At 36.3% G+C, this 21378-nt stretch overlaps 1 protein-coding gene across 1 annotated transcript in view; it reads left to right on the forward strand.

Moving 5' to 3' along the window:
• Window positions 1–20574, forward strand: part of NCAPG2 (non-SMC condensin II complex subunit G2) — a 47416-nt gene extending 26842 nt beyond the window's left edge. Inside the window, exons 13-27 of the mRNA XM_086467091.1 lie at window positions 566–788; window positions 2006–2121; window positions 2577–2750; window positions 4503–4573; window positions 4849–5002; window positions 5180–5353; window positions 5833–5949; window positions 6063–6206; window positions 8771–8870; window positions 9561–9742; window positions 10472–10615; window positions 12514–12617; window positions 15109–15206; window positions 15508–15610; window positions 20523–20574. Coding sequence (XP_086323217.1) covers window positions 566–788; window positions 2006–2121; window positions 2577–2750; window positions 4503–4573; window positions 4849–5002; window positions 5180–5353; window positions 5833–5949; window positions 6063–6206; window positions 8771–8870; window positions 9561–9742; window positions 10472–10615; window positions 12514–12617; window positions 15109–15206; window positions 15508–15610; window positions 20523–20574 — 1956 coding nt within the window. The remainder of the gene's footprint in view (window positions 1–565; window positions 789–2005; window positions 2122–2576; window positions 2751–4502; window positions 4574–4848; window positions 5003–5179; window positions 5354–5832; window positions 5950–6062; window positions 6207–8770; window positions 8871–9560; window positions 9743–10471; window positions 10616–12513; window positions 12618–15108; window positions 15207–15507; window positions 15611–20522) is intronic.
• Window positions 20575–21378: the final 804 nt, after the last annotated feature.

Consider the following 21378-nt stretch of genomic DNA (forward strand, 5'->3'; position numbering starts at 1 on the left):
TATTCAGGAGAGAAGTAAGTAAATATTTGGTTTGTCAGATTTTTAAGGCTTCAGTGCTCAAGGAACACGTCTATCCTTAACACAAGAATTACCTACTTGCCAGACGTGTGCATTCCAGCTTTAACAACAGGACCTCAAAGACATACATTGAGATTAGACCACCTCAGTACCTTCCAAATTCCCCAAAATATGCTTGGAAGACAAGATAAATGGGAGATGATTTTGGAATTGAGAGCTTTCGGCTTCTTGCACACAGGTTCAGGATAAGGATTACGATAATGCAATGGCAAGTTTGGAACTTCCATAATACGTATTTCAATGCATTGATTAGGCAAGACCACAAAAAATGTGAAATGGAGACAAACAGTGCAAGTTTGTCTGTCTGCATGAAATGTTTCCAGCAGGGTTAGGAATGTTTGCCAACCTCTTGAGATTAACAATGTGCTTTTCTGGTAAATGCTATTTATATTTGTTGAGACTTTTGATGTGGACAACACTTAATAAAGGTGATTGGTTTTTCTTCCATTTTTTAACTGCTTTAATATCTTTTTCTTGCTTTAAAAAGTTCTGGAAAATCTGTCCCATGGAGCATCTTCTGACTCGTCTTGAAGTTGATTCACGGCCCGTGTCACGACGCATAGTGAATCTCTTATTCAACTCTTTCTTTCCCATTAACCAACCTGAGGATGTGTGGTGTGAGCGCTGTGTTACTCTAATCCAGATGAATTCAGCAGCAGCTAGAAAGTTCTATCAATATGCTTATGAATATACTGCCCCCACCAATATAGGTAAAGTACAAAACCTTTTGAGTCTTTGCAAATACTAATATAACACCATGTAACTGCTTTTAAATTTTTTTTCTCTGACAGTGGTACGTTGTTACTAGAACTTTTGTTTTTAGTATAATACTAGTTTGTAGTTTTCTAAGTTCTTGACACTAGCGATGAACCCCGCTGACCAGTCATAAGCTTTTTTCAACAATGAAGAGATCAAAGCTTTTTGTTTCTGCTCTTAGGTGCTCTACTGTACTATAGTCTCTAGCTGGTGGTGTTATCTGGTCTCTCTTTTCCCCTTTCTCCTCACATGTACCTTAAAACTACGTAAATTGATATTCATTCATCATTAGAAATAGTGAAATAAAATACCCTGGTGTCTCAAGTGATTTGAGATCTTTATGTGGAAGATCCTGTATTTAAATATTTAAAATATTTGGGTCTGATAATCTTGTTATCTGGGATTTGTGGATCAGTAGTATTTTGAAGTTGCTCAGAAAATCTAAAAAGCCCTCCTTCCTATTAAAAGCTGCAGAAACCTTCAGTGAAAAGGGTGTGTACTGCACAGAGTGTAGCTGCTTTTTATGAAAGTGATATTGAACCAAGTAAAATCTGGGAAAATTTAGTTTCAGAGGAGTTCTGATGCTGTAAAACCAGAGTAGTCAGCATGAAGTAACTTGGGAAAATGCCTAAGCCGTTGCCCCTTGACCGATTACCTTGGTACGGTGGTTTTAAAATAACGTTTGCTGGTGTATTTCAGCTAGTCATATTTTCAGCAGCGTGGACATAACCATTTCGCTTTTATCTGTCATTAAGGAGTGCAATGGTTAGGCTAATAGATCACTTATAAATAATTGGAGTTGTATTATTGAACATAGGTCATTAAATGAATAGCTGTGCCAGATGAATGTAGGAGTTGTGGGGGCTTCCTCTGATCCTGATTTGATAAGGTGATAGTGGTAGGTTTTTTTCAGTAGACTCTTCTAACAATAAAATTATGGAACTTGATGATAATGTTGCCAATTCTTCTTTATACTTGAGGATATAAAACATTTTCACGCTTTTCCATTTCCTTTTACCAGGAAATTTTTACTTTTTTTTTCGTATTTCTTTCTGGTTCTGTGGCCTGCTTTTTCAGCCTGGCTTTCCAGCATTACACTTAGAAACATTTACTAGCAACATTCTTAACAAATACTAAGTGTCTAATTTATTCTTGTTATATTTAAATGTAGCTAAATTGATGCTTACTATTCGGCGCTGCTTGAATGCCTGCATCCAGAAAGCGACGAAAGAGGGTCTTCGTGATAGTGGTGATGATGATGATGGAAGTGAAAAGGAGAATACAAGTGTAAGAAAGTCCACTTTATGATAAGTTCTGGTAACTTCTTCCTGTGCTGCTAAATTTAAGACATAGGCAGGTAATGATACAACAGAAATCTAAAGGAAAGCACTTGAGCATCAATGGAATTAGAAGGGAAGAACCACCATTATGGTGTTTTCATGCCCTGCAATAGCAGAAATTTGGTGAAGTAGCTAGAATAAGTTAGAAGGAATATGAAGCATGTTTTAAATTAATTCTTCCCTAATTCCAGTGCTAATTATGGATTGGTTTGGTTTTGTAATTAAGTTACTGGAAGTTATATAGAGAGAGTAAGACTGAGTTGTGGAGTTTGTTCTGCAACAAACACAATACCTTTGTGAAATGAACAGAAGGATTTTCATTTTTTTTTGAAACCTTATTTAAGCCTCAATTTATATTTTGAGAATATAATAAGTAATATCATCTAAGTGTTTGTATTTCAGGTGTTGAATAATGTGTTGTCAATAAATGATGTGGCCAGCATGGCAAGTTTATTGGAGATTACTGTAATTCTCTGGAGAAGTATCCACAAAGCACTAGATCACAATGAAGATGCCAAAGATTATGCTATCAGAAAATTTGCTTCTGTACTTCCTGAATATTTTAAAGTATTTAAGGTAAAGAAAGCCTAGGTTTTCCTGTAAGTGCTTAGTATTTTCTTCAGATGCTTTCAGGTGTTTTATCTGTTTTCATGGCATTAAGTATTCCTTTTCATGGTTGCTATAAACCGTAAACAATAGCATGTTTCTTGGAATTCCACAGATAGGTAGAAGCTATTGTCCAGTTGCAGTATCTGACTGATGAACCGTTACCTAGATAGTCAACACAGAAATACTTAGGTAATAAATTGCTGTCCTTGTAATGTTTTTATAGGATCCCTTTTTTTTAATGTTTCTGGAACTTTTGGAAAAGCTAACTGAAAATGTGCCATTGCAGAATAAATACTCAATGTACATGAGCGTCCATATGGTTTTCTACCCGCTTCCCCCCCCAAGCTCTTCCATCACCACCACTTCTCACCATGATCCAACTGCTGGAACAGGCAGCTGAGGCTCCTTTTTCACTTTCTTGTGATTGGTTTCTGCTAATTTGATTCTGCTCTCCAACAGTCTTTTGATGCACTTATTTATTGTTTGGGTTTGGTATAAGTGATTAATTAAAATCAGTCATTTTCAGTCTCCTTGATCTGTTTAATTGTTCTAGTGTTGTTCTTCAGGATGCTATCTTTTGATAGTGGCTAATAGCATCTGCCTGCAGCCCATAGTGCATGTGGAAGAATTGTCTACTGGATGACTTATTTTTATTTATGGCTTTTATGCTGAAGTATACCAAGCTGTGCTGGCTCTTACACTTAACAACATTCAGGTTCGCTTCAGATAATCAGGCAGTGGAAAGCAATTCATTGCTTCGTAACATTCTGCAGCACAGATATACCAAATACTTTCTCTACCCTGAAAGCATTTAGAAGTTGTCAAAGACATTCCAAATCTCTTTTGGTAGAGGATCTAACATCCCTCCTGAAAGGTTCTGGTGAGCAGACAAGTTATCCAGCTTTAGCAGGCAACCTCTTTGACTTTGATACTCTTACAGTGAGTAAGCAGCTTGTATCTAAAAAGACCTGTCATCAGGGGCTTAGTTTCTAAAAGACTACAGATAGAAGCAGCAAGTCTCTTTACTGAAAAGCTACATGTACGTTTTTAAATGTTCTTTTAAATATCATCTTTAAAAGGTTTTAGATCTTCACATGTCTAAGTAGGTAATAATTTAATTTGATTGTGTTCATGAAGCTTGGACATACAGATAAAATATTTTTGAGGAGTCTTTCACATAGGTTGGTTTCTATATAACCCAAGTGAGAGTGATCTAGACCTTGTATTATGACGTGCTGTAACAACTTGTAGTGCATTTGACATTACCATTGTTATATAGGCATCTTTCCTTTTATAAATTTCTGAGAATGAATACTCATTTAAGACACTAGTTAATTGAGAGGAGTTATATGGTGTGATGACTGCATTTAAATATTATCCACTACTAGAAAAAATGTAAGCTAAAGTTGTTATTTCTCTTTCAATGTTTATTAATCTAATGGAGCCGTAATTATTCATGGTAGTTGTTCTGACAGGTTGTCAGAAAGCTGAATGATAAGTTAATTGATAATTTACCTGTGAGGATACGAATAGGAAGTTTCAGATTGCAAGTCACGTGTTATCAGCTTCTTTCAGTTCCATGTCTAGTGAAAAAACGGAAATCCTTAATTTGAGATAATGTAATTATACTTTTTCAGTACTCTCTTTAGGTTTGTTTGCATCTGTGTACCTGTACATGTACATCATATAGTGTACTTTTTTTTTTTTTTTTTACCCTAGGATGAGCGTTGCATAACTCCATTGGTTATTCTGGCATCCTTTATGCCCCCTGCTGCTATTCCTACATTCAGGTAGTATTTTAAAATCCAAAATATGAATGATAAGAAATCTCTTGTTAACTTTATTGGTTAATTTTTCTCAACTTGATGTATTAAATGCTGATTTAGATAAATTAATCCACTAAACAAATTTGACAAGTCACTAAAAATTGTAAGGTGCAAATATGTCTTTGAGCCAGTGGTGAATCTTTTTTGGTATTATACTGGTTGATTTTCTTTGAATTATTTCTGCACTCATGAATGTAAAGCTGATGCATCTCTCTTTTGTTTGTTTGTCGTCTTTTAAGCTGTGGTGTGATCTCCAAACTCAGAAATATCAACAGTGGAGCTGACCAAAGCAAATACTCTACCCTGATAGACTGCATGTGTCGCTGGGGTCAAGTGGGACATATTATGGAATTAGCCTGTGATTGGTTGTCTGACACGCTAACCCCAAGAAAGGTGTGCATATGCATACGTCAGAGAATTAAGGAACTGCTAGGTTATATAAAGGCATCATGCGTTTTTTTTTTCTGAATAGAAGAAGCCTTTTTAATGCCATATTATTCTGCTTTGGAATTAGTTGTAAAGTAAGATACTAACAGTATTGTACTGGTTTTGTTCTTTCCTCTCATATAGAGTGTTAAAACATCTCAACGACGAGTACGTATCCATGTAACACAGGAATCGAAGCCAGAATTAGCAATTGATTACATTGACTATTTATTGACTCATCCTGTTAATCGTGGTTGCCTGCTCTCTCTTCCTAAAAAGAAACTGAAGAGGCTTTTGAAAATTCTCAGTGCTGCAAAGGTAGTGTTCTCCTTACCATAAACGGTGCTTACAGAACAGTGCTTAACATTATATATTGCCTGAGTCAAGTTAAAGGCCTGCAAGAGTAAATAAATCAGATTCATTGTCCCTTCTCCCCCTTTATAAAAATGTTTTCCTTTTGATTTTTACTTCAAATAAATGTTGTAAACTAGAAGTGTATTATTTCAGAATTGTTTATAGATAGCAGATTTTAACCAGCTTCTCATTTAAGTGTCTCAAATTTTCGTGACCATTTTTTGAGCATTTTTAAGGGACCTGACTTGGAGTGTACGTATAAGTCTGAAAAATCAGTTATGGCGTTCGAAAATGAAAGTAATTGAAACTATGCCTGTTGTCTTTGGGGGCTTTGGGATTTTTGGTGTGTTTTGGTTTTTTAAATCTTTTGTTTAGAGCTGTTGAGAAAAGAGACATTTGAAAAGATTTTCTGGAAAATATAAATGTAAACCTTGATATTTCAGGAGGTTCTTGGCTCAATTCTGAAAGCAACTGATGCAGGTTCTGGTAGCTGCAATCAAGCAACTGGCCTAAGAGCCTTCAGCCTCTTTTGCAGGTTGTGTATTCATCTTCAGAACAAGGTATGGTTATACCTGTTCAGTATAAGCTGGTGTTACAGCTGATAATATAAGGAAATTCCAAAAGAATTGGAAAGGCAATTGGTAAACAACTTCTTTTTTTTTTTTTTTTCCAGTTTTCTGAAGAAGGAAAAGATTACCTCTCGCTTCTGAACGAGACAGGTGCTTGGATAGAAAGTCAAGTTGTACCTTTTATACTAGCAAGTGATCAAGAGGATGGCATTTCAAAACCCAGTAATGTTTCTGAATTAATTATCCAGGTTAGAGGTCTCTCATATCATAAATTAAACTTCTGCCAATCTGAAAAGCTGTATCTGTAGCAATCGTTACTGACAGACACAGTGCACTGGCGTTTTCAGAGCCCAGCCAGTGAATGAGCTGCTGAAACACAGTCCTGACCATTCTGAAATTAGTTTTGTGTTTTGCTATTCCTTTAATTGCTTAAAATCACAAACTTTTTTCTAAATCACTTTGAGTTTAGTTATAACCTTTATATTTTACAGATACAGAAATATATAAATTTAATTGTGCATCCCTTAGCAATTAAATCAATTAGTTGGAATCAACAATACCTTGTTTTTATCTAGACTTTTTTCACCCACTAGTGTGTAATATATATTCTCATCATATCTGTTGAAGTGGGGATGGAACATATTTTATGTTTCGTGCTTATGAAAATGCCCACTCGAGAAATTTCTAGCACAGCAGGTGCTGTAACCTGGGTGACCCAAATTTTACGTTTCTAACAAGTAATTATTGTCCTCAGTCTCTCGTCCCCTGTATTAAGTAAAAGTAATGTTTATACTGTTTTATGAAAAGTGCGTTAATATAGAGTTAAGATTGTCACTGAATCTCAGTTCTGAAAAGAAGAAAATTAGTTGCTGAAAACAAGGGTACGGTTGCGTGGTATGCTGGCACTGAATGGCCTGCTCTTCTGTGGCATAGAAGGTCCTGGAACTGACAGAATTGCTGCAGCTGCATACGTTGTGTTGAATAGCACAATAGAGGATGACTCTAGTGGTGTGATTATGAGATCTAATCATGTTTGCTTGCTTGCTTCCTTCCTTTCTTTCTTTCTTTCTTTCCTTCCTGCTTTCCCAAAAGAAACAGGTAAAATTGTACCCTGAGGAATTCAGTATGCTTCATTCTAGTGCTGAATCCCATAGAACATGTCTTTGGAATTCAGCAGAGAGGTAGGATGTGTTACCTGGGAATTCAATAATGAGGAGGTCAGTCTTGTGCTAAATCCTGCTGCTGCAGCCAAATGGCTTTTTGAAAAGTGTGAAGAGATAGTAAACTCAAACACGTGTTGTTGTTCCTGGTGCAGTGTTTGTGTTTCATATGCTATTGTCTTTTCTCTCTGAATGAAAAATTTAGTATGCATATCATAACTCTTTTGTGGCTGTTTTTCAAAAGTTTGGAGACAGAGAACTCAACCTTGTAGGAAGACAAGACACAGAATAGGGAATCTTTACCAACATTACCAGAATGCTTACGATCAATTTCCTAGGTTTGAATACAAAATGAAAACAAACCTTTATTGATAAGGAATAAGATAGGCAGTTGTCACTGGTAAACCCGTCTGACATTACTTGACTAGCCAATAATGAAACACGATGATCATTACTAGTAGATCTTAAAGTCCACTTGCATCATTATTTCCAGAGAAGAAACTGAGGTGTAAAGACTGGTGTGGCTTGTCTGAAAGTCAAGAAGAGAATGCAGGCCTCTTGCATCTCCTGTAATAAGCCACATGCTTGATAAGCAGCTCCTATTTGCTTCTCACCTTGTAGACTATTTTTTTATTGGAATGAGGTATTGATCGTACTTTTTAATTGTTTGGAGTGTGTTATTGGTAACAATGCTGGCATTAACAGCGGACCTAGTTTATCTCAAAATATCCATATAATATACAATAACTACAGTTGCTTCTTAAATACTGTTGTATGTGAGAGGGAACTGGGGTGTCTCTTCTTTTTCCACTTACATTTCTCTCTCGCTTTCCCTGTGACATATCTCCTTCTTTCCCATTGCAGCCTTCCTTTTCTGCTTGCTCTGTTACTCAGTTTTGCACTTACTGTTATGGGCAGGAATTCACTGGGGGGCCGTTCTCTTTAGGCCACTGATGTATTGAGTGGTGCTGATAGACCCTCTGACACAAACCCCAGGGTCATCACTGACCCCTTATCTTCATTTGCCCTCATAGAAACAATTTAATTATAATGTGGTGGGGTTTTTTTAACCTAGTTTTGAGTTGTTTTCTGTTACATTCCCCTAACGTATCACTTAACCCAAAGTGGATTTTAGCATTGAGCTATGGGTCCTTTCGGATTTTGGTCAGGGGAAGGTTTTGACTAAGTTTAGTCACAGTCAGTGTCCTTGAACAACCCAGCTTGTGTATACATAGACTGGGTAAAAATTCTCTACTCTGTCTATACATTAGTATTATAATCTGCTCAGTATGTAATGTATGTGTGTATGTCTGTAGGGAAAAGCTGGTTTTGTATGCTGTTTTTAATTTTGCTGTTCAAGTTAGGTAGAGGTATCATTCTGCCTCGGTAAATGTTATGCCTCTGATCTGAGCCTGATTAAAAAAGGTAGAGGATTTACTGCCTTTTGTGAAACTGTTTCCTGGAGTGGAAAGCATTGGACAGCTCTTTGGAACTCCTGCTTTTCAGAGGTTATAAACTGAGTTAACTCCAAGTAGATGTACTAGCTTTCAGGGCAACCTGGCTAAGATTTTTATGGTTTTATTTTTAGGTTTTACTGATTGGTTTCTTTATATAAATTTTGTTTCTCCTATGCTTTTGCATCTCTTTTACAGGCCTACCTGGCAGTATGTAAAGATGTCATAATGGTTGGCCTTGGAAATCTCAAGTTTCAAGCACACCTTTTAGAGATGGCTCTTTCCGTTACACAGACAGGTATGATAGTTTGTACAAACATCAACATCTCCATATATACTTAGCTGACTTTCCTATGTTAGCAGAACTGGGTTTTTTAGCATTTTGGACTCTGTTGCTCAAAAAATGGTGCTTACGGCTTATGCTAACTAGTACCAATAATATGGTCAAAAATCAGGCCAGCTTTTCAGAAAACTGAAACCAAGCAGAGAACCAACCCAGAACCATGTCACCATTGATAAATGTTTCTTCCTTGCTCTTACATTCCAGTTATTACTATATAATTCAGGGGGGTTTATGTATATGAAGTGTTTTTACATATGTGTATATATATAGTGATATATGTATATTGAGACATCTATATATCTATATATCAGTATGCCTTAGGAGACAACATTGTAGCACTATTTAAATTTGGCTCATATTTGAAAAGCTATGTCTACAGTACAGGCAGAATTAGGGCTCAGTTCCTGAAGAAACCTGCAATTTTAACCCATATGCTTCAAGGATGGGAAGGAACACTGGATTTATACTTAAAATATTGATTGAACTGTGTGAAAATTTCAGCTAAGGATGCTCAGAAGCAAAATATATCGCTTACACTTGTAAACTATATATATTTATGGTGTATAACTGAGCTTAATTCTAAGCTTGTACCTGAAGAATATCTCATTACAATTTTTATATCGTGGTATTTGTCTCTTTCTCTAGAGAGAGGTGGCTTTTGTGCTCCAGTGTTACTGTATGCTTTAAAAGAAATTATTGAAGCTTCAGCTCAGAATACTGGGACAGATGAAGTGGCAAATCTTTTCCAGGCTTTACAGTCCGTCTTCCAGAAAGTTTTAGAATGTGTGGCACGTAGACTCAAGAAACATCAGGGAGAAAGGATTCAGGTATCATGTTACACTTGAAATTGCTATCTAATGTGTAGATGTATCCATGCTTTTTACACAAATCTGTTATACTTAAATACTTTGAGGTTATTTGAGTCGACATTTGATTAAATTAAAACCAATGGGTGTTTTCTAATACGTTGTTGGTCTCATCATGATAGAAAAACTAGTCAACTGGAGAACAATGCATTCTGTTAGTAATAATCCTGAACTACGCTAGTACTCATAGGTTATTAAACTTATCTGCAATTAAATGGATTTTTCAATCCAGAGCAAAGAATTGGATTGTACATATTATGATCTTGGGAGGGAGGAGAAACTGTTGTTATTTTATTTATTTCTTCCAGCCTAAATTACATCAGATTCAAAATCTCTATGGTGTCCTAAAATTCTTCAAAGCCTCCTATCTTCACACAAAAGTTAGCTTCTTTTGTTTTATAGCAGAGACTAGACAGTAGTAAGATGGGTGGAAAATTTGATGGTCAGCTTTTCAGGACTTCTGAAAAACATCAGTTCTTTTTTGTTATAACCATTGTTTTGTTTATTTCTCTCAAATTTATGAGTTCCCTTCCCAAACATGTTGCTGATTCCCCCTCTGATCCCAGGTGACTAGAATACCTCAGTAGCTTTCAAGGTGTGATCTGTACTTACTCGCAGAGAAGCTTGTTGAAATATTTCAATTACACTCAAGCAATCTGAAAAATCTGATCTGTTTTTCTGTGCTTTTAGTTGATTCACTCTATTCAGATGCCTCTTGGAGAATTCATACATGCAGTCCAGTGCTGGCGTTCGTCTTGCCCAGCAGTTCACCAAGGTGTACTCTCTACTCTCCTGGCTGCAATAGTAGCAGAGATAAATTATGTGCTACAGAAGGTAAAGTTAATGCTGACTTTTTTTTTTTTTTTCCACACGTGCTGCTTTTTAAACATTATGTTGGAACAACAGAGATACGTTCAGAAAGTGTAGTCTCTGTACTGCAGATAAAGATTTTGTGTCAGTTTGTATGGAACAAACAGGAACTTTTATTTGCCATAATTTCATATTACGGTGTGTCTCTCAGATTTATGAGTACAGCCATGTAAGAACAGAGTTGTCCTCATACCTAGTTCACTATCTGCCTCTAGCAGAAGACTTTAGAAATTAGGCAGCATTGGAGATTAACAACATGGGTTTTGAGGTATTCTCTCTATGTGTTTTCGTACTGGGTCTGGCTGGGAAGGAGTTAACTTTCTGCACAGCAGTCCCTATGGTGCTGTGGTTTGCATTTGTGGCTAAAACACTGTTGAGGACACACCAGTTAGTTTTGGGTGTTGCTGAACAGTGCTTGGAGAGTGTCAAGACTTTCTCTCTTCCCTTCACTCCCTGCCCTGTAAAAAAGTAAGCAGGCTGTGGGTGGGCAAGAGGTTGCGAGGGGACGCAGCTGAGGCAGTTGTCCCAAACTGACCAAAGACCGTATTCCGTACCGTACAATATTGTGCTCAGCAATAAAAGCTCGGGGAAGGGAGGTTGTTCTAAACCTGCCTCATTTTGTCTCACCCAGGATTAGGGAACTTAAAGAGGTGAAACACTGATCTCTGACAGATTCCAGTTCCCTATTCTTGCAACCGTCCCATAAGGTTCTGTAATCCTGTTCCAGATTAGTGCCTCGCTTGGCACTGGTCACTTACATGTTCTCTGCTTCAATACAGACCCATTGCTCATACTGCATCTTTTTTTTTTGGTTCCTCTGTTTTTTGTCTAGAGAATTTCCAAATATCTGAACTGAGTTTCTTTGGAAAGTAAAGAAAGAAACTCTTAATACCGAAAGGAATATAGAGACAGAGGTTATTGTATGTGCTAGTAAAAGTCCAAGGAGCCATTACTGGCCTTGAAGGAGAAGGGTAATTTACTGTTCTACTAACTCGTGTTCCTAATGCATGTGGTGTTAGGAGTAAATGTGGGTAGGAAGATTGGAAGCTTTGAGAACTAACATGGAAGAGCAGAGGTTCTTCAGCAGAGGCTGTACTCTTACTGTGGTTGCTAGGTATGTCAGAAATAGAGCAGTAAACAGTTGCCAGAAAGTACCGGGTACCACAGAGCTGCTTCTAAGATTCTGTGTTACGGAAGCAACTGAAACAATACCAGAGATTTCCCTGCAAGTATTAGTGTATTAGCTGAGGGGCTGTGGGATGCAAGCATGCTCTTTACTGATGCTGCAGAGTAGAAGTTTATGGTCTTGAATGATACCGCAGATTCATACACATAATTATGAATGTTCATTGCAGTAAGTCATCAGAGCTAGGGTTTTCCCTGTCCCCAGGTTATTGTACTAGTAAATCAAAATTCACTTCTAACTAAATACTTGCCATGCCCTTCAGAACTTGATAACAAAAAGAGCTGACACAGGGAATCAGAACATCACTCACCTAAGTTACTGTTAGAAATTATGTATGCACACTTAAACTTGGAGACACAAAGGATACTCATTTAAATAAATAGCGACCAACAGTGTAGTTAAATGAAATTTCTATTCAGAGCGACTGTGGAGAATATTTGCCTTGGTACAAATACTGTTTATTTGTTTTAGTTTTAGCCTTTCTAATTTGAATTTGTTCTCTTTACTTGGATGCAACACAATGGATTAAGGTTATCCAGAGAACAGGAATGATTCTTCTAATTATTTAAGGATAGGTCTTGGTTGGCGTAATTATTGAAATACAGATTTGCTTCAATGTTTTCTGTGTACATATATTTCTTGATCTACAAAAGTTGTTGACTTTTTTCTTTTTTAGGCTTCCAGTGAAAAAGACTTAACTATACCAATGACTATTTCAGACCTTCCCCCTCTTTCAAGCAGTTTAGTGGCCATAATTATGAAGTCAGTTAATGTTGTCAGGTAAATGTTTCTACATTAATTTGTCCAAGGTTGTTGCTGATGTAGAACAGTTTATATGTTGTCAATAAAGTTTTAATTTCTAAATTCAAATGAATTGTGAGGAACTAGATGCTTACTGAATTTACCTGCACTACTTCGTAATCCCTTTCTCTTGACATATTGCTTGTAGGTATAGGCTGGGGCGGGTTGGTTCCATTTTTTTAACTGCTTCTAAAAGTGCTTCTTATTTATAAGACTGTAACTCTAAATGAGTTCTTTAATCATACATCTTGGCTTGCTGCTTTCATAAGATGCTTGTAAACATTAGTCCCCTCAATATGGAGGTATTTAGTTGAGATAATATATTGGTTCAGTGGTGTACTTGCTAGAGTAGGGTTGATGGTTGGATTTGATGATCTCAAAGGTCTTTTCCAACCTAAGTGATTCTGTGATTCTGTGATTTACCAGAAATAGCATTAATCCTTTAATTGAATGTTTGCAATGAGGTGGCAAATGTACTATAGCTGTTTTAAAATCACAAAAATTAAAATAATTTTAAAGTATCTGAGTCCTAAAAGCCCTCAAAACTAGGGTTACATAATTATTTTTTAGACTTAAATGGGTTTTTTTATTTGCTATATTTAGTGAGTACCCTGAATATCTTCTAAAATTGTCACAAGTTAATTTCATTTTCCTTAGTTTGTTCATATTCAATTTTTATTTCCATGACTATACACACCAGACTTATCTTAAATGATCAAGGGGCTAATGTGTAGTCCTTAGAAGTCCTATCATCCTCCATGGCTTATCACAACTAACTCCTATTCTGAAGTTCCTCATCTGACAGGCACTGAATATCCCCGTCTCTGCTGTCATGAGGTTTTTTATTTTCTCCTCACTCCTTCTCTAGTTCTAATTGAACTGGCAAAACAGTGAACTCCAGAGAGTCTAGCAACCGGTTTCCTAATCCAAATCTTGTTCTTCTGAGGCAGCAGCTGTCCATCAAGGAGCTCTCTTACTGAGACACAGTTTTCAAAAGACATGCAGAAATTCAATGAATTCCTCTGAAACTTTTTCTTGTAGTGGTCAAGGAGAATCTTGTCCATTTTTGACAGAGAAAACTGCTAGTTTGGACCAGGTTGTTTCTACAAGTACTTTTATATAAACATGTATCAGTTTTCTAGTGTTTTGGTGCAAAGAAGATCTAAGTCAGGAGATAATTTACATCCATTCCTCAGGACTGAGACTATTTTTAAGGCCGTTTTCTTTTATTAATCTGTGTTGATAGGCCATAATCAGTTCTTTGAAGCAATATTTGAGTTTTTACAAAGCTTATTTACTGAACCACTAGTGGCAGTTGGTTCTTTTCTTAACTGCCTATTTCATTTTGAGATCTTAGCACAACAAAAGCCTGAGGAACAATTAAAGTCAGAACTGGGTATTTGTGGTGTTCAGTTTTGGTAACAGGTATTGGGGAAATTTGTTGTAACATCTACTGCTCTCAGTTTTCCCTTTAGTTCTTCACAAAGCATTTAGGTTTGTGCTCTGAGGAGTATGGGGATAACAGATCTTGTCTATCTCCTGCTTTATCCTTCTTGTTCTTTTATTTTTCTCAGGTTTTGAGAATTACTTCTGATTTAATTTATTTTTACCGTAAACATTATAATGACCAATTAGTGGTTTCGTTCTGTAGTATTGCCTTATTCCATATTGCAGTTTAGTTTGGCTGCTGGATCTCTTCCTTGACTCCCTTGTTTCATTTTTCTTGACTTGATATATGTCCCGGAACACCCCTAAAGTTTGCTGGTAATACTATCATCTTTCGCTAAAAGTGAGTCTCTTAAGATACATATTGAGTTAGTATTTATCTCAGGCCTTACAATGAACAGTTGTTTGGTTCTGTTAGTCCATCCATACTTTCAATACCTAAAATGTAGTTTGGAAGGGTTTCAGGGCTGTATTTAGTTTGTAAATGTTCTTCACTGTTTTGTAATTGGAAACCCATTTCTATTTTTGAGATACACATTTTAGACCAGTGTTAATTAAACTTCAATTTCTAATCAAGCTACAAGTAGTAGTAGCTTTAAAGGCATGAGTAGTTACTAACAAACCACTGGAGTCATATAACGCATGTTTTTAAACTTCAGTACAAACTGAAGTTAGCCATTTCAATACAGATTGTGAGTTAAATTCCAGTAGAACCAGTAGGTTTTTTTCATGGATTGACTTTCCCAAAGTAGTCCATGAGCTCTTCCTTTCTCTTAACAGCTACTTATTCTGTGTACAGATTTTTTAAATTTTCTTTCCGAGCAATTTACTGTTCTGCTAACTCAGATATTCCCAGTTCCAGAAGCATCATGTAGTCTGCAGTTACCCAATAACCACTGCTTTGTCCTGCATGGTATCTTTGAAGCTATGATGATGAGGTAGCATAATCACAAACTTGTTCTGCTCAGTTCTGTTTTGAAAGAAACATCATCTATTGTGTATTTTTGCTTTATTTTCTCCTTAGGTCATTTTTAAATGAACTAATGGAATGCATTCGCTCTGAAGAAATTGAAGGCAGTTTTAGTCTAACAGCTGCTGTCTGCATTTTGATTATAATTAAAGGTCAGTCAAACCATTTTTGTCCATTTTTTTCTTTCTCTTTTTTTATGTACTATTTTGAATCTTTGTGTAGTGAATTTAAAACTACAACTGCCTGCTAACTCATAGGGTTCATCTCTATATTCTAGTTTGCTGAAATACACAATAAGTAATCCAGGACAGTGAAAATCTAATATCTAATCTTTCATTAAACAATCTTTTATGTTAAAAAATATTCTATGAATATATGCAGGGTTCTTTTTTTTTTTTTTTTGATAAATCATTATTTTTGTCCAACTTTTCAGCATAATCTTATTTCAAATAGGTAAGCACAAAACTTCACTTCTAAAGGATATTGCACTTACCATCCAAAGGAAACTGATAACACACAAGGATGCTGCCACAGAAGAATCTAGCAGCACTGAAAGGTAAATGTGCTGTGGGAAATGAGCACTGACCCCTCCTCTACCCTTCTGCATTAATTGGCTGTGTTTGTACTTGCATAATACAGCTAGGGCACTCTGAATGATTGCAAGGTTTAAAACAGTGGGTAAAAAAATTGCGAGGTATTGAGCCCAGCACAGTATTCAATTTCCTGCCCATACATTGCTGTGATTGCAATCTTTGCATATTTAGTTTGGGGTTTTGCATTTAATTTGAATGTGTTATGACTTGATCCTGTATCTGCAGGATTCAGTTCTGAAATTCAGTTCTTAGCAGCAGGTGTAGAACAAAGCAGGTAGTCTATTTACTATTTCTTATTACTAGAAGATTTTTCTCCCACATTTTAATATTAGGCATATGGATCCATACCTACGCAGATGGTAAAAATGTCACTGAATATAACAATGACTTTAAGACCTTTCCACAAGTGATTTTCACTTGGCTCTTTTTTGGGTTTTCAGTTGACTTTTAGATCTTTTGGTCTAAGTTTCTTGGAAGTGATTTGCTACGTTGTATTTGCAATCGTCTATTTCAGACCTGTCTAAGATAGACAGTCATGATGAATGCTTTAGCCTTAAGTTCTCAGACTTGCTTAAGTCTGAAAATTTGTTAACATTTGATTTCTGCCTAGTTATTGAACTGCCATGGAATTAGAAAACATGCAAAGTAGACATTAAAAAGCACAAACATGGAATCTGAAGAAAACAGACTATGGTTATTATGGACATTCATCCAAAACCAGCAAAGAAGTTAGTAATGCTCTACAGTGGCCTGGACATGCAGAGGCCCTTGCAATCTTTAACTCTTCAGATTGATGATCTTTACTATTCATTGTCAAGCAATGGATGTAGAGTAGATGGACTTTAAATTAAAAACGAAACGAAACAAAAACACCACTTCATTTTACTTCACAGTTTCTTGCGTGGCCCTTCAGACCTAAGCACGCTTCCACAGCACACTCTTCTGCTGGATCATGAGCTTGAGGCACATTCTTCTCTGGCATTGTAATGACCAGACATAGACCTTTGATGGCTGTGCTGTGAGTGAGGTGGTGTCGCTGATTTAAAGCCAATACTAAAGTTACAAGGTGCTATGGTATGATAAAGAAGATCGTTTATAAGGAGGCCACATGGGCCATGCCCCTTTCCTATCCTGATACTTCAAATGCTCAGAGTTGTATCAAGAAGCTCAACAGCTATACTATGTGTTCTGGCACTGGTAGAACTTTGGGAGGGCTGTACAGTAAATAGCTATTTCGAATTAGTTTCAAAGTGCAGGAGGTGAACTGGATTTTTTCCAGGAGAAAAAATAGCTCCTGATATTCATGACAATACAATAGAATAGCTGTGGTGTTGCTATCAAAATAGGCATTCATTCTTTTAAATCTGCTATTATTTCAGAGCCGAAAAAGGTATCATGTAACTCTCTTTAAAGAGATCTATAATCTTAACAACTAGACCAGAAAGATTTATGATATATACAGGCCACTTCAGTTACGTACCATCAAAAATTAGATTTTTTTTTTTTAAAAAAAAGGGGGTGGGGGAGAAATCAAAACCAGTGTGCCCTTCATCTTCATTTCCATTTCCTGTCTGGCACAAGTAGATAGAGAATAGAAATTTTGCTGTCAAGACTTTGAGTGGTTTCCACAGAGGACATTGTGCTCATGTAACATAAAATTGATAAAGAACCAAAAAGTACCTCCTTTTTTTTTTTTTTCTTTTTAAAATAACTACATGATTTGACTTCTAAAACTCAGAGTGACTCTGCTTCCTGAGTAGATAATTTTAATTCATTGCTTGGCTGTGAATAAATTTCTTTTGGTTGGGACCTGGCTTAGAAACAAAATCAAACAACAATAAACAAAACCCATTTTTTTTTCCTCATGAAATCATTTAACATTGGGTTGCCAAATTTTCTACTAGAATATTTTTAAAAATATAGAATATTTTTAAAAATAATAATATCAGTCTGGAAAAGAAGGATGAACAGTATCATGATTCAGTTTGCACTTCTTTTAACCAAGAGAGGAGAAAAGGCTGAGAAATTAAAGCAACTCTTAACATGATTAAATAAATAGGCACATTAAAATGAATAATTGCTGCCACTTGAGTGCACTACTAACTATAAATTTCAGTAAGAACACAGATAATTGCTTTATGAATCTATATGATCATCTCTGCCCACTGAACAGGGACAAATCAACCTAGAATTTGGGGTAGATGAAGAGCGTAAGATGCTACACAGTGTTTTAATTTTGTGATATATGAATGGCTGCCTTTGTGTAATACAAAACCAAGAGATAGTTGCAGATAAAAGATTAGGAATATGAACATGATGATGGGAAGTATTTTTAAGAAGAATCAGAATTGCATTATGATAACAAAATCCAGAAGCTACCACACAGCTTTGCAGAGTTTGGGAGGATTCATATTTGTACAGGTATGTTGGGTGTTTTTTCTCTCCAGAAGGGTAAAAGAATTTGTGCTGAAAAAATGTTGTGAGAAAGTTCTTCAATCATTATGTTTTGCTTGACTAATTTCAAGCATGTTTGCACTTTCTCAGATAGACACGATGTTGGACCAGGCAGGGCCTCTAGTGTCTTCTGACATGCCATTTGTAGTGCTCTGGTACTAGTGTGCTAATGTATAATTAAAACATAATTATATACAGTCTGAATGTGCCCTGGTGTTTGTGAACTACTTTATCATCCCACCCTGCTTACCAAACACCGACATTTTTGGTGTGCTGTGAGCTAGATCTCTGATCATTACTTTGAGCACAATCTTGTAACACACAGTGCTGCCCTGATGCGTGCTAAAATAGATTACTGGTTTTTTTAACTCATACTTAGTAGTGTTATTACTTTTTTGCTTCTGAATGCATTATCTCATAATAACTCCTTGAGGGATTATTTTATTTAATACCCAGGTATACCAGGAAATAGTGACATTCTTTAATTTCCCAAGAGACTTGGCATTCTGTACCAGCATCTTCAATTTAGACTTAGGAGTAATCTATTACATATTAGCAAAGAAAGAAAAAAGTGAAAATGCTGTCTAGTGTAGTAATTAGAGTGCTGCCCTTAAACAAGGAATTGTCGTGCTAATTCAGAAGCAAAACTTTTCGTTGTGATTTAGTCTTCCCTCTTCGGCTGAGTTAGCAGTTTAAGATGGCCCTGCGGGTCTATTATTTTAAAAATGCTGCTCAGTGCACTTACAAATTCTGGACAGCATATTGTATATTGAGAGAATTTCCTCAAGAGTAATGGAGCACACATTAGTTGAGTTTATAAAATGCAAATATTTATGCCTAGCAAAAATTGCGAATAAAGCTGTCAATGCAGTGATTTGGAGGCTAGAAAAAAATGTTGCATGCTCTATAAAACCAAATGTGCTATAGAATAATACCTTTTACTTAATATTTTGTATTTACTTTAATTAGCATTTTGATATATGGGTATTAGAATTTCAATTTAGCTAATGCCTGTGCTGAAAGATACTTCTTATCTTTTAGCTAGCTTCCCCAACTCTTTATTGCACTCTCATTGCACCTGTAAATCATGATTCTTGAATTGTTCTGTAATATAACTTTGTGTATGACAAAGTCATAGACAACGGCAGTCTGCCACTTGTCTAAAAGTTCACCAGAAAGGTACCTGGTAAAACTAATTTAAATTTGCCTGTTTGGGGAGCAGTACAGTTATTCTGAATGATGGCTTGTTGTCCAGTGTGCTGCAGGTACATGGTCCCACATTACAGACCTATTGTTTTATTAGCCTTAAATTGTAACAAAATAAATTGTATACAAAGTAGCATTGTGTCTAAAATCACAGTACTTAACTAATTATGCTCATTTTATAGTACACTATAATACTAGCTTATTTTGACAGCTGAGTTCCACTATGGCTTAAAGGGTGCAGCACTATAAAGAAGAGCATGTGACCCACCCATGGCAGCCTGAATTCAGGGAGCTCTACCCTTCAGTGTACTGCTGTGAAAATGCAGAGCTGCCTCTTCTATTTCAGGTCGCGCTGTCTCATGACAAGTACCCTAACTCGTCAGGATTAAATGAGTGACTAACCTTGCTTATTTTGGGGCATCAGTCTAGGACTATAATAATAAAAATATGGAGAAAAAGGTGCTGAGACATAAATGTGACAGAATTGTTTACAAAAGTAACTTGAAGGATAAAGTTTGTAGTGGTTAACAGTGAAATAATGTTTTGACAGAAGACTAAATGCCCATTTTTATCTTTTGAGGATATTTTAGAGCAGTCTTAGAAGAAGTTGTGTGAGAACACAATACGAAGGCTAGGCGAGTGACTATGTCAGGGAATGCCAGTAAATAAAAAGGGCCTGCCAAATGGACATTTTGGAGCTGACCGTTGAGATTGTTTAGGGGGTAATGTGAGACAAAAGAAAAGGGACCAAGATGGGTGTATAGGCAGCTGCTGATAAGGATAAGATAGAGAGCTCAGGCTTGGAGAAAAATTATGAAGACTGAAGAATGAGGGGGAAAAGGAAGAAAGTAAAAGAATGAAAAGTGGCTGTTATTTGACTGTTTATGTTTGAAGAAAGAGTTAAAATTCTATGAAGAAAACGAGTGGGTTATTTAAATAGATGATGAAATATTAGAAAATGTGCTTGAATTGACATAGTAATTTAAACTGGCTTGCTGACAATTTACGCTCTAGCTAGAGATGATCGGTAGAAAAATGGAAAAGTTGAAAGAAAAAACCCAGCTATTTCAAAAGTAATTTGTAAAGGCATATTTAATACTGAAACTAATACGGAATAACTGGTCAAAGAAATCATGTGGTGCTGTACTCTGAGAATCAGATAGTCGAGGATTTAGCATATCTAATCCTGTTATGCATCGGTTTATCTCATTTCAGAATCCTGTATGAATCATCTCTGAAAATTTTGGATGAATTTTTGAATCCTTGACCACACAGAAGCTTTTGTCATGAAAATTAAAGGAAGGAAGATGTATTGTTTTTTTAAAAAATATCTCAAACTTTTTAATAGTTTGTTTTGTGTTATTCTGTACATTTAAAGCAGGCAAATGTATAAATGTGTATAGAAATCATATATTCTTACTATTAGTAAAGATTTTTCAAACAGCTGTAAAGAGGTTATTCTGTATAAATGGGGGGCTTGTAAAGTCACTATCTCTGTTTTTATAAAACAAATAATAATTGTATCATATATACTTTGAGATTGAGGTAGCATACAACCTCAGTCCCTGGGAAGACTACAGAGCATATTCCTGGAAGTGACGGAAATGAATTTCATCTCGACACGTGATGGACAAAGTGGTGATTGAGAACAGCCATCGTGAGTTCACCAGGAGCATTCTGCCAAACCAACCTGCTTTCCCTCCCTTTTGTGGAAGAAGAGAGAGCAGAGAATGCCATCTTTCCTATCCTTAGCAAAGACTTTTACACAGGCTTATGCAGTATCCTTACAGGCGATTTGGAGAGAGGTGGACTTAGAAGGTGGGTGGGAAACTGGCTGGACTGTCAGACTTGAAGAATAACAATGCTACACAGTCAGATTGAAAGCCCACTACTCGTGGCGTTCCTCAGGGCCGGTTCTGTTGCCAATACTGTTGAACATTTTTATTAAAAACTTGGGCGTTGGGATTAAGTGCAGCCTCAGTCTGTTGGCAGATGACACCAACTTTGGAGCGGTGGTGGATACACCGAGGGGTAGGGTTGTCCTGTTCACTGGGATCCTGACAAGCTGGAC

Source organism: Leptosomus discolor, chromosome 6 (genome assembly GCF_034619465.1).
Source record: "Leptosomus discolor isolate bLepDis1 chromosome 6, bLepDis1.hap2, whole genome shotgun sequence".
NCBI classification, from domain to species: domain Eukaryota; kingdom Metazoa; phylum Chordata; class Aves; order Leptosomiformes; family Leptosomidae; genus Leptosomus; species Leptosomus discolor.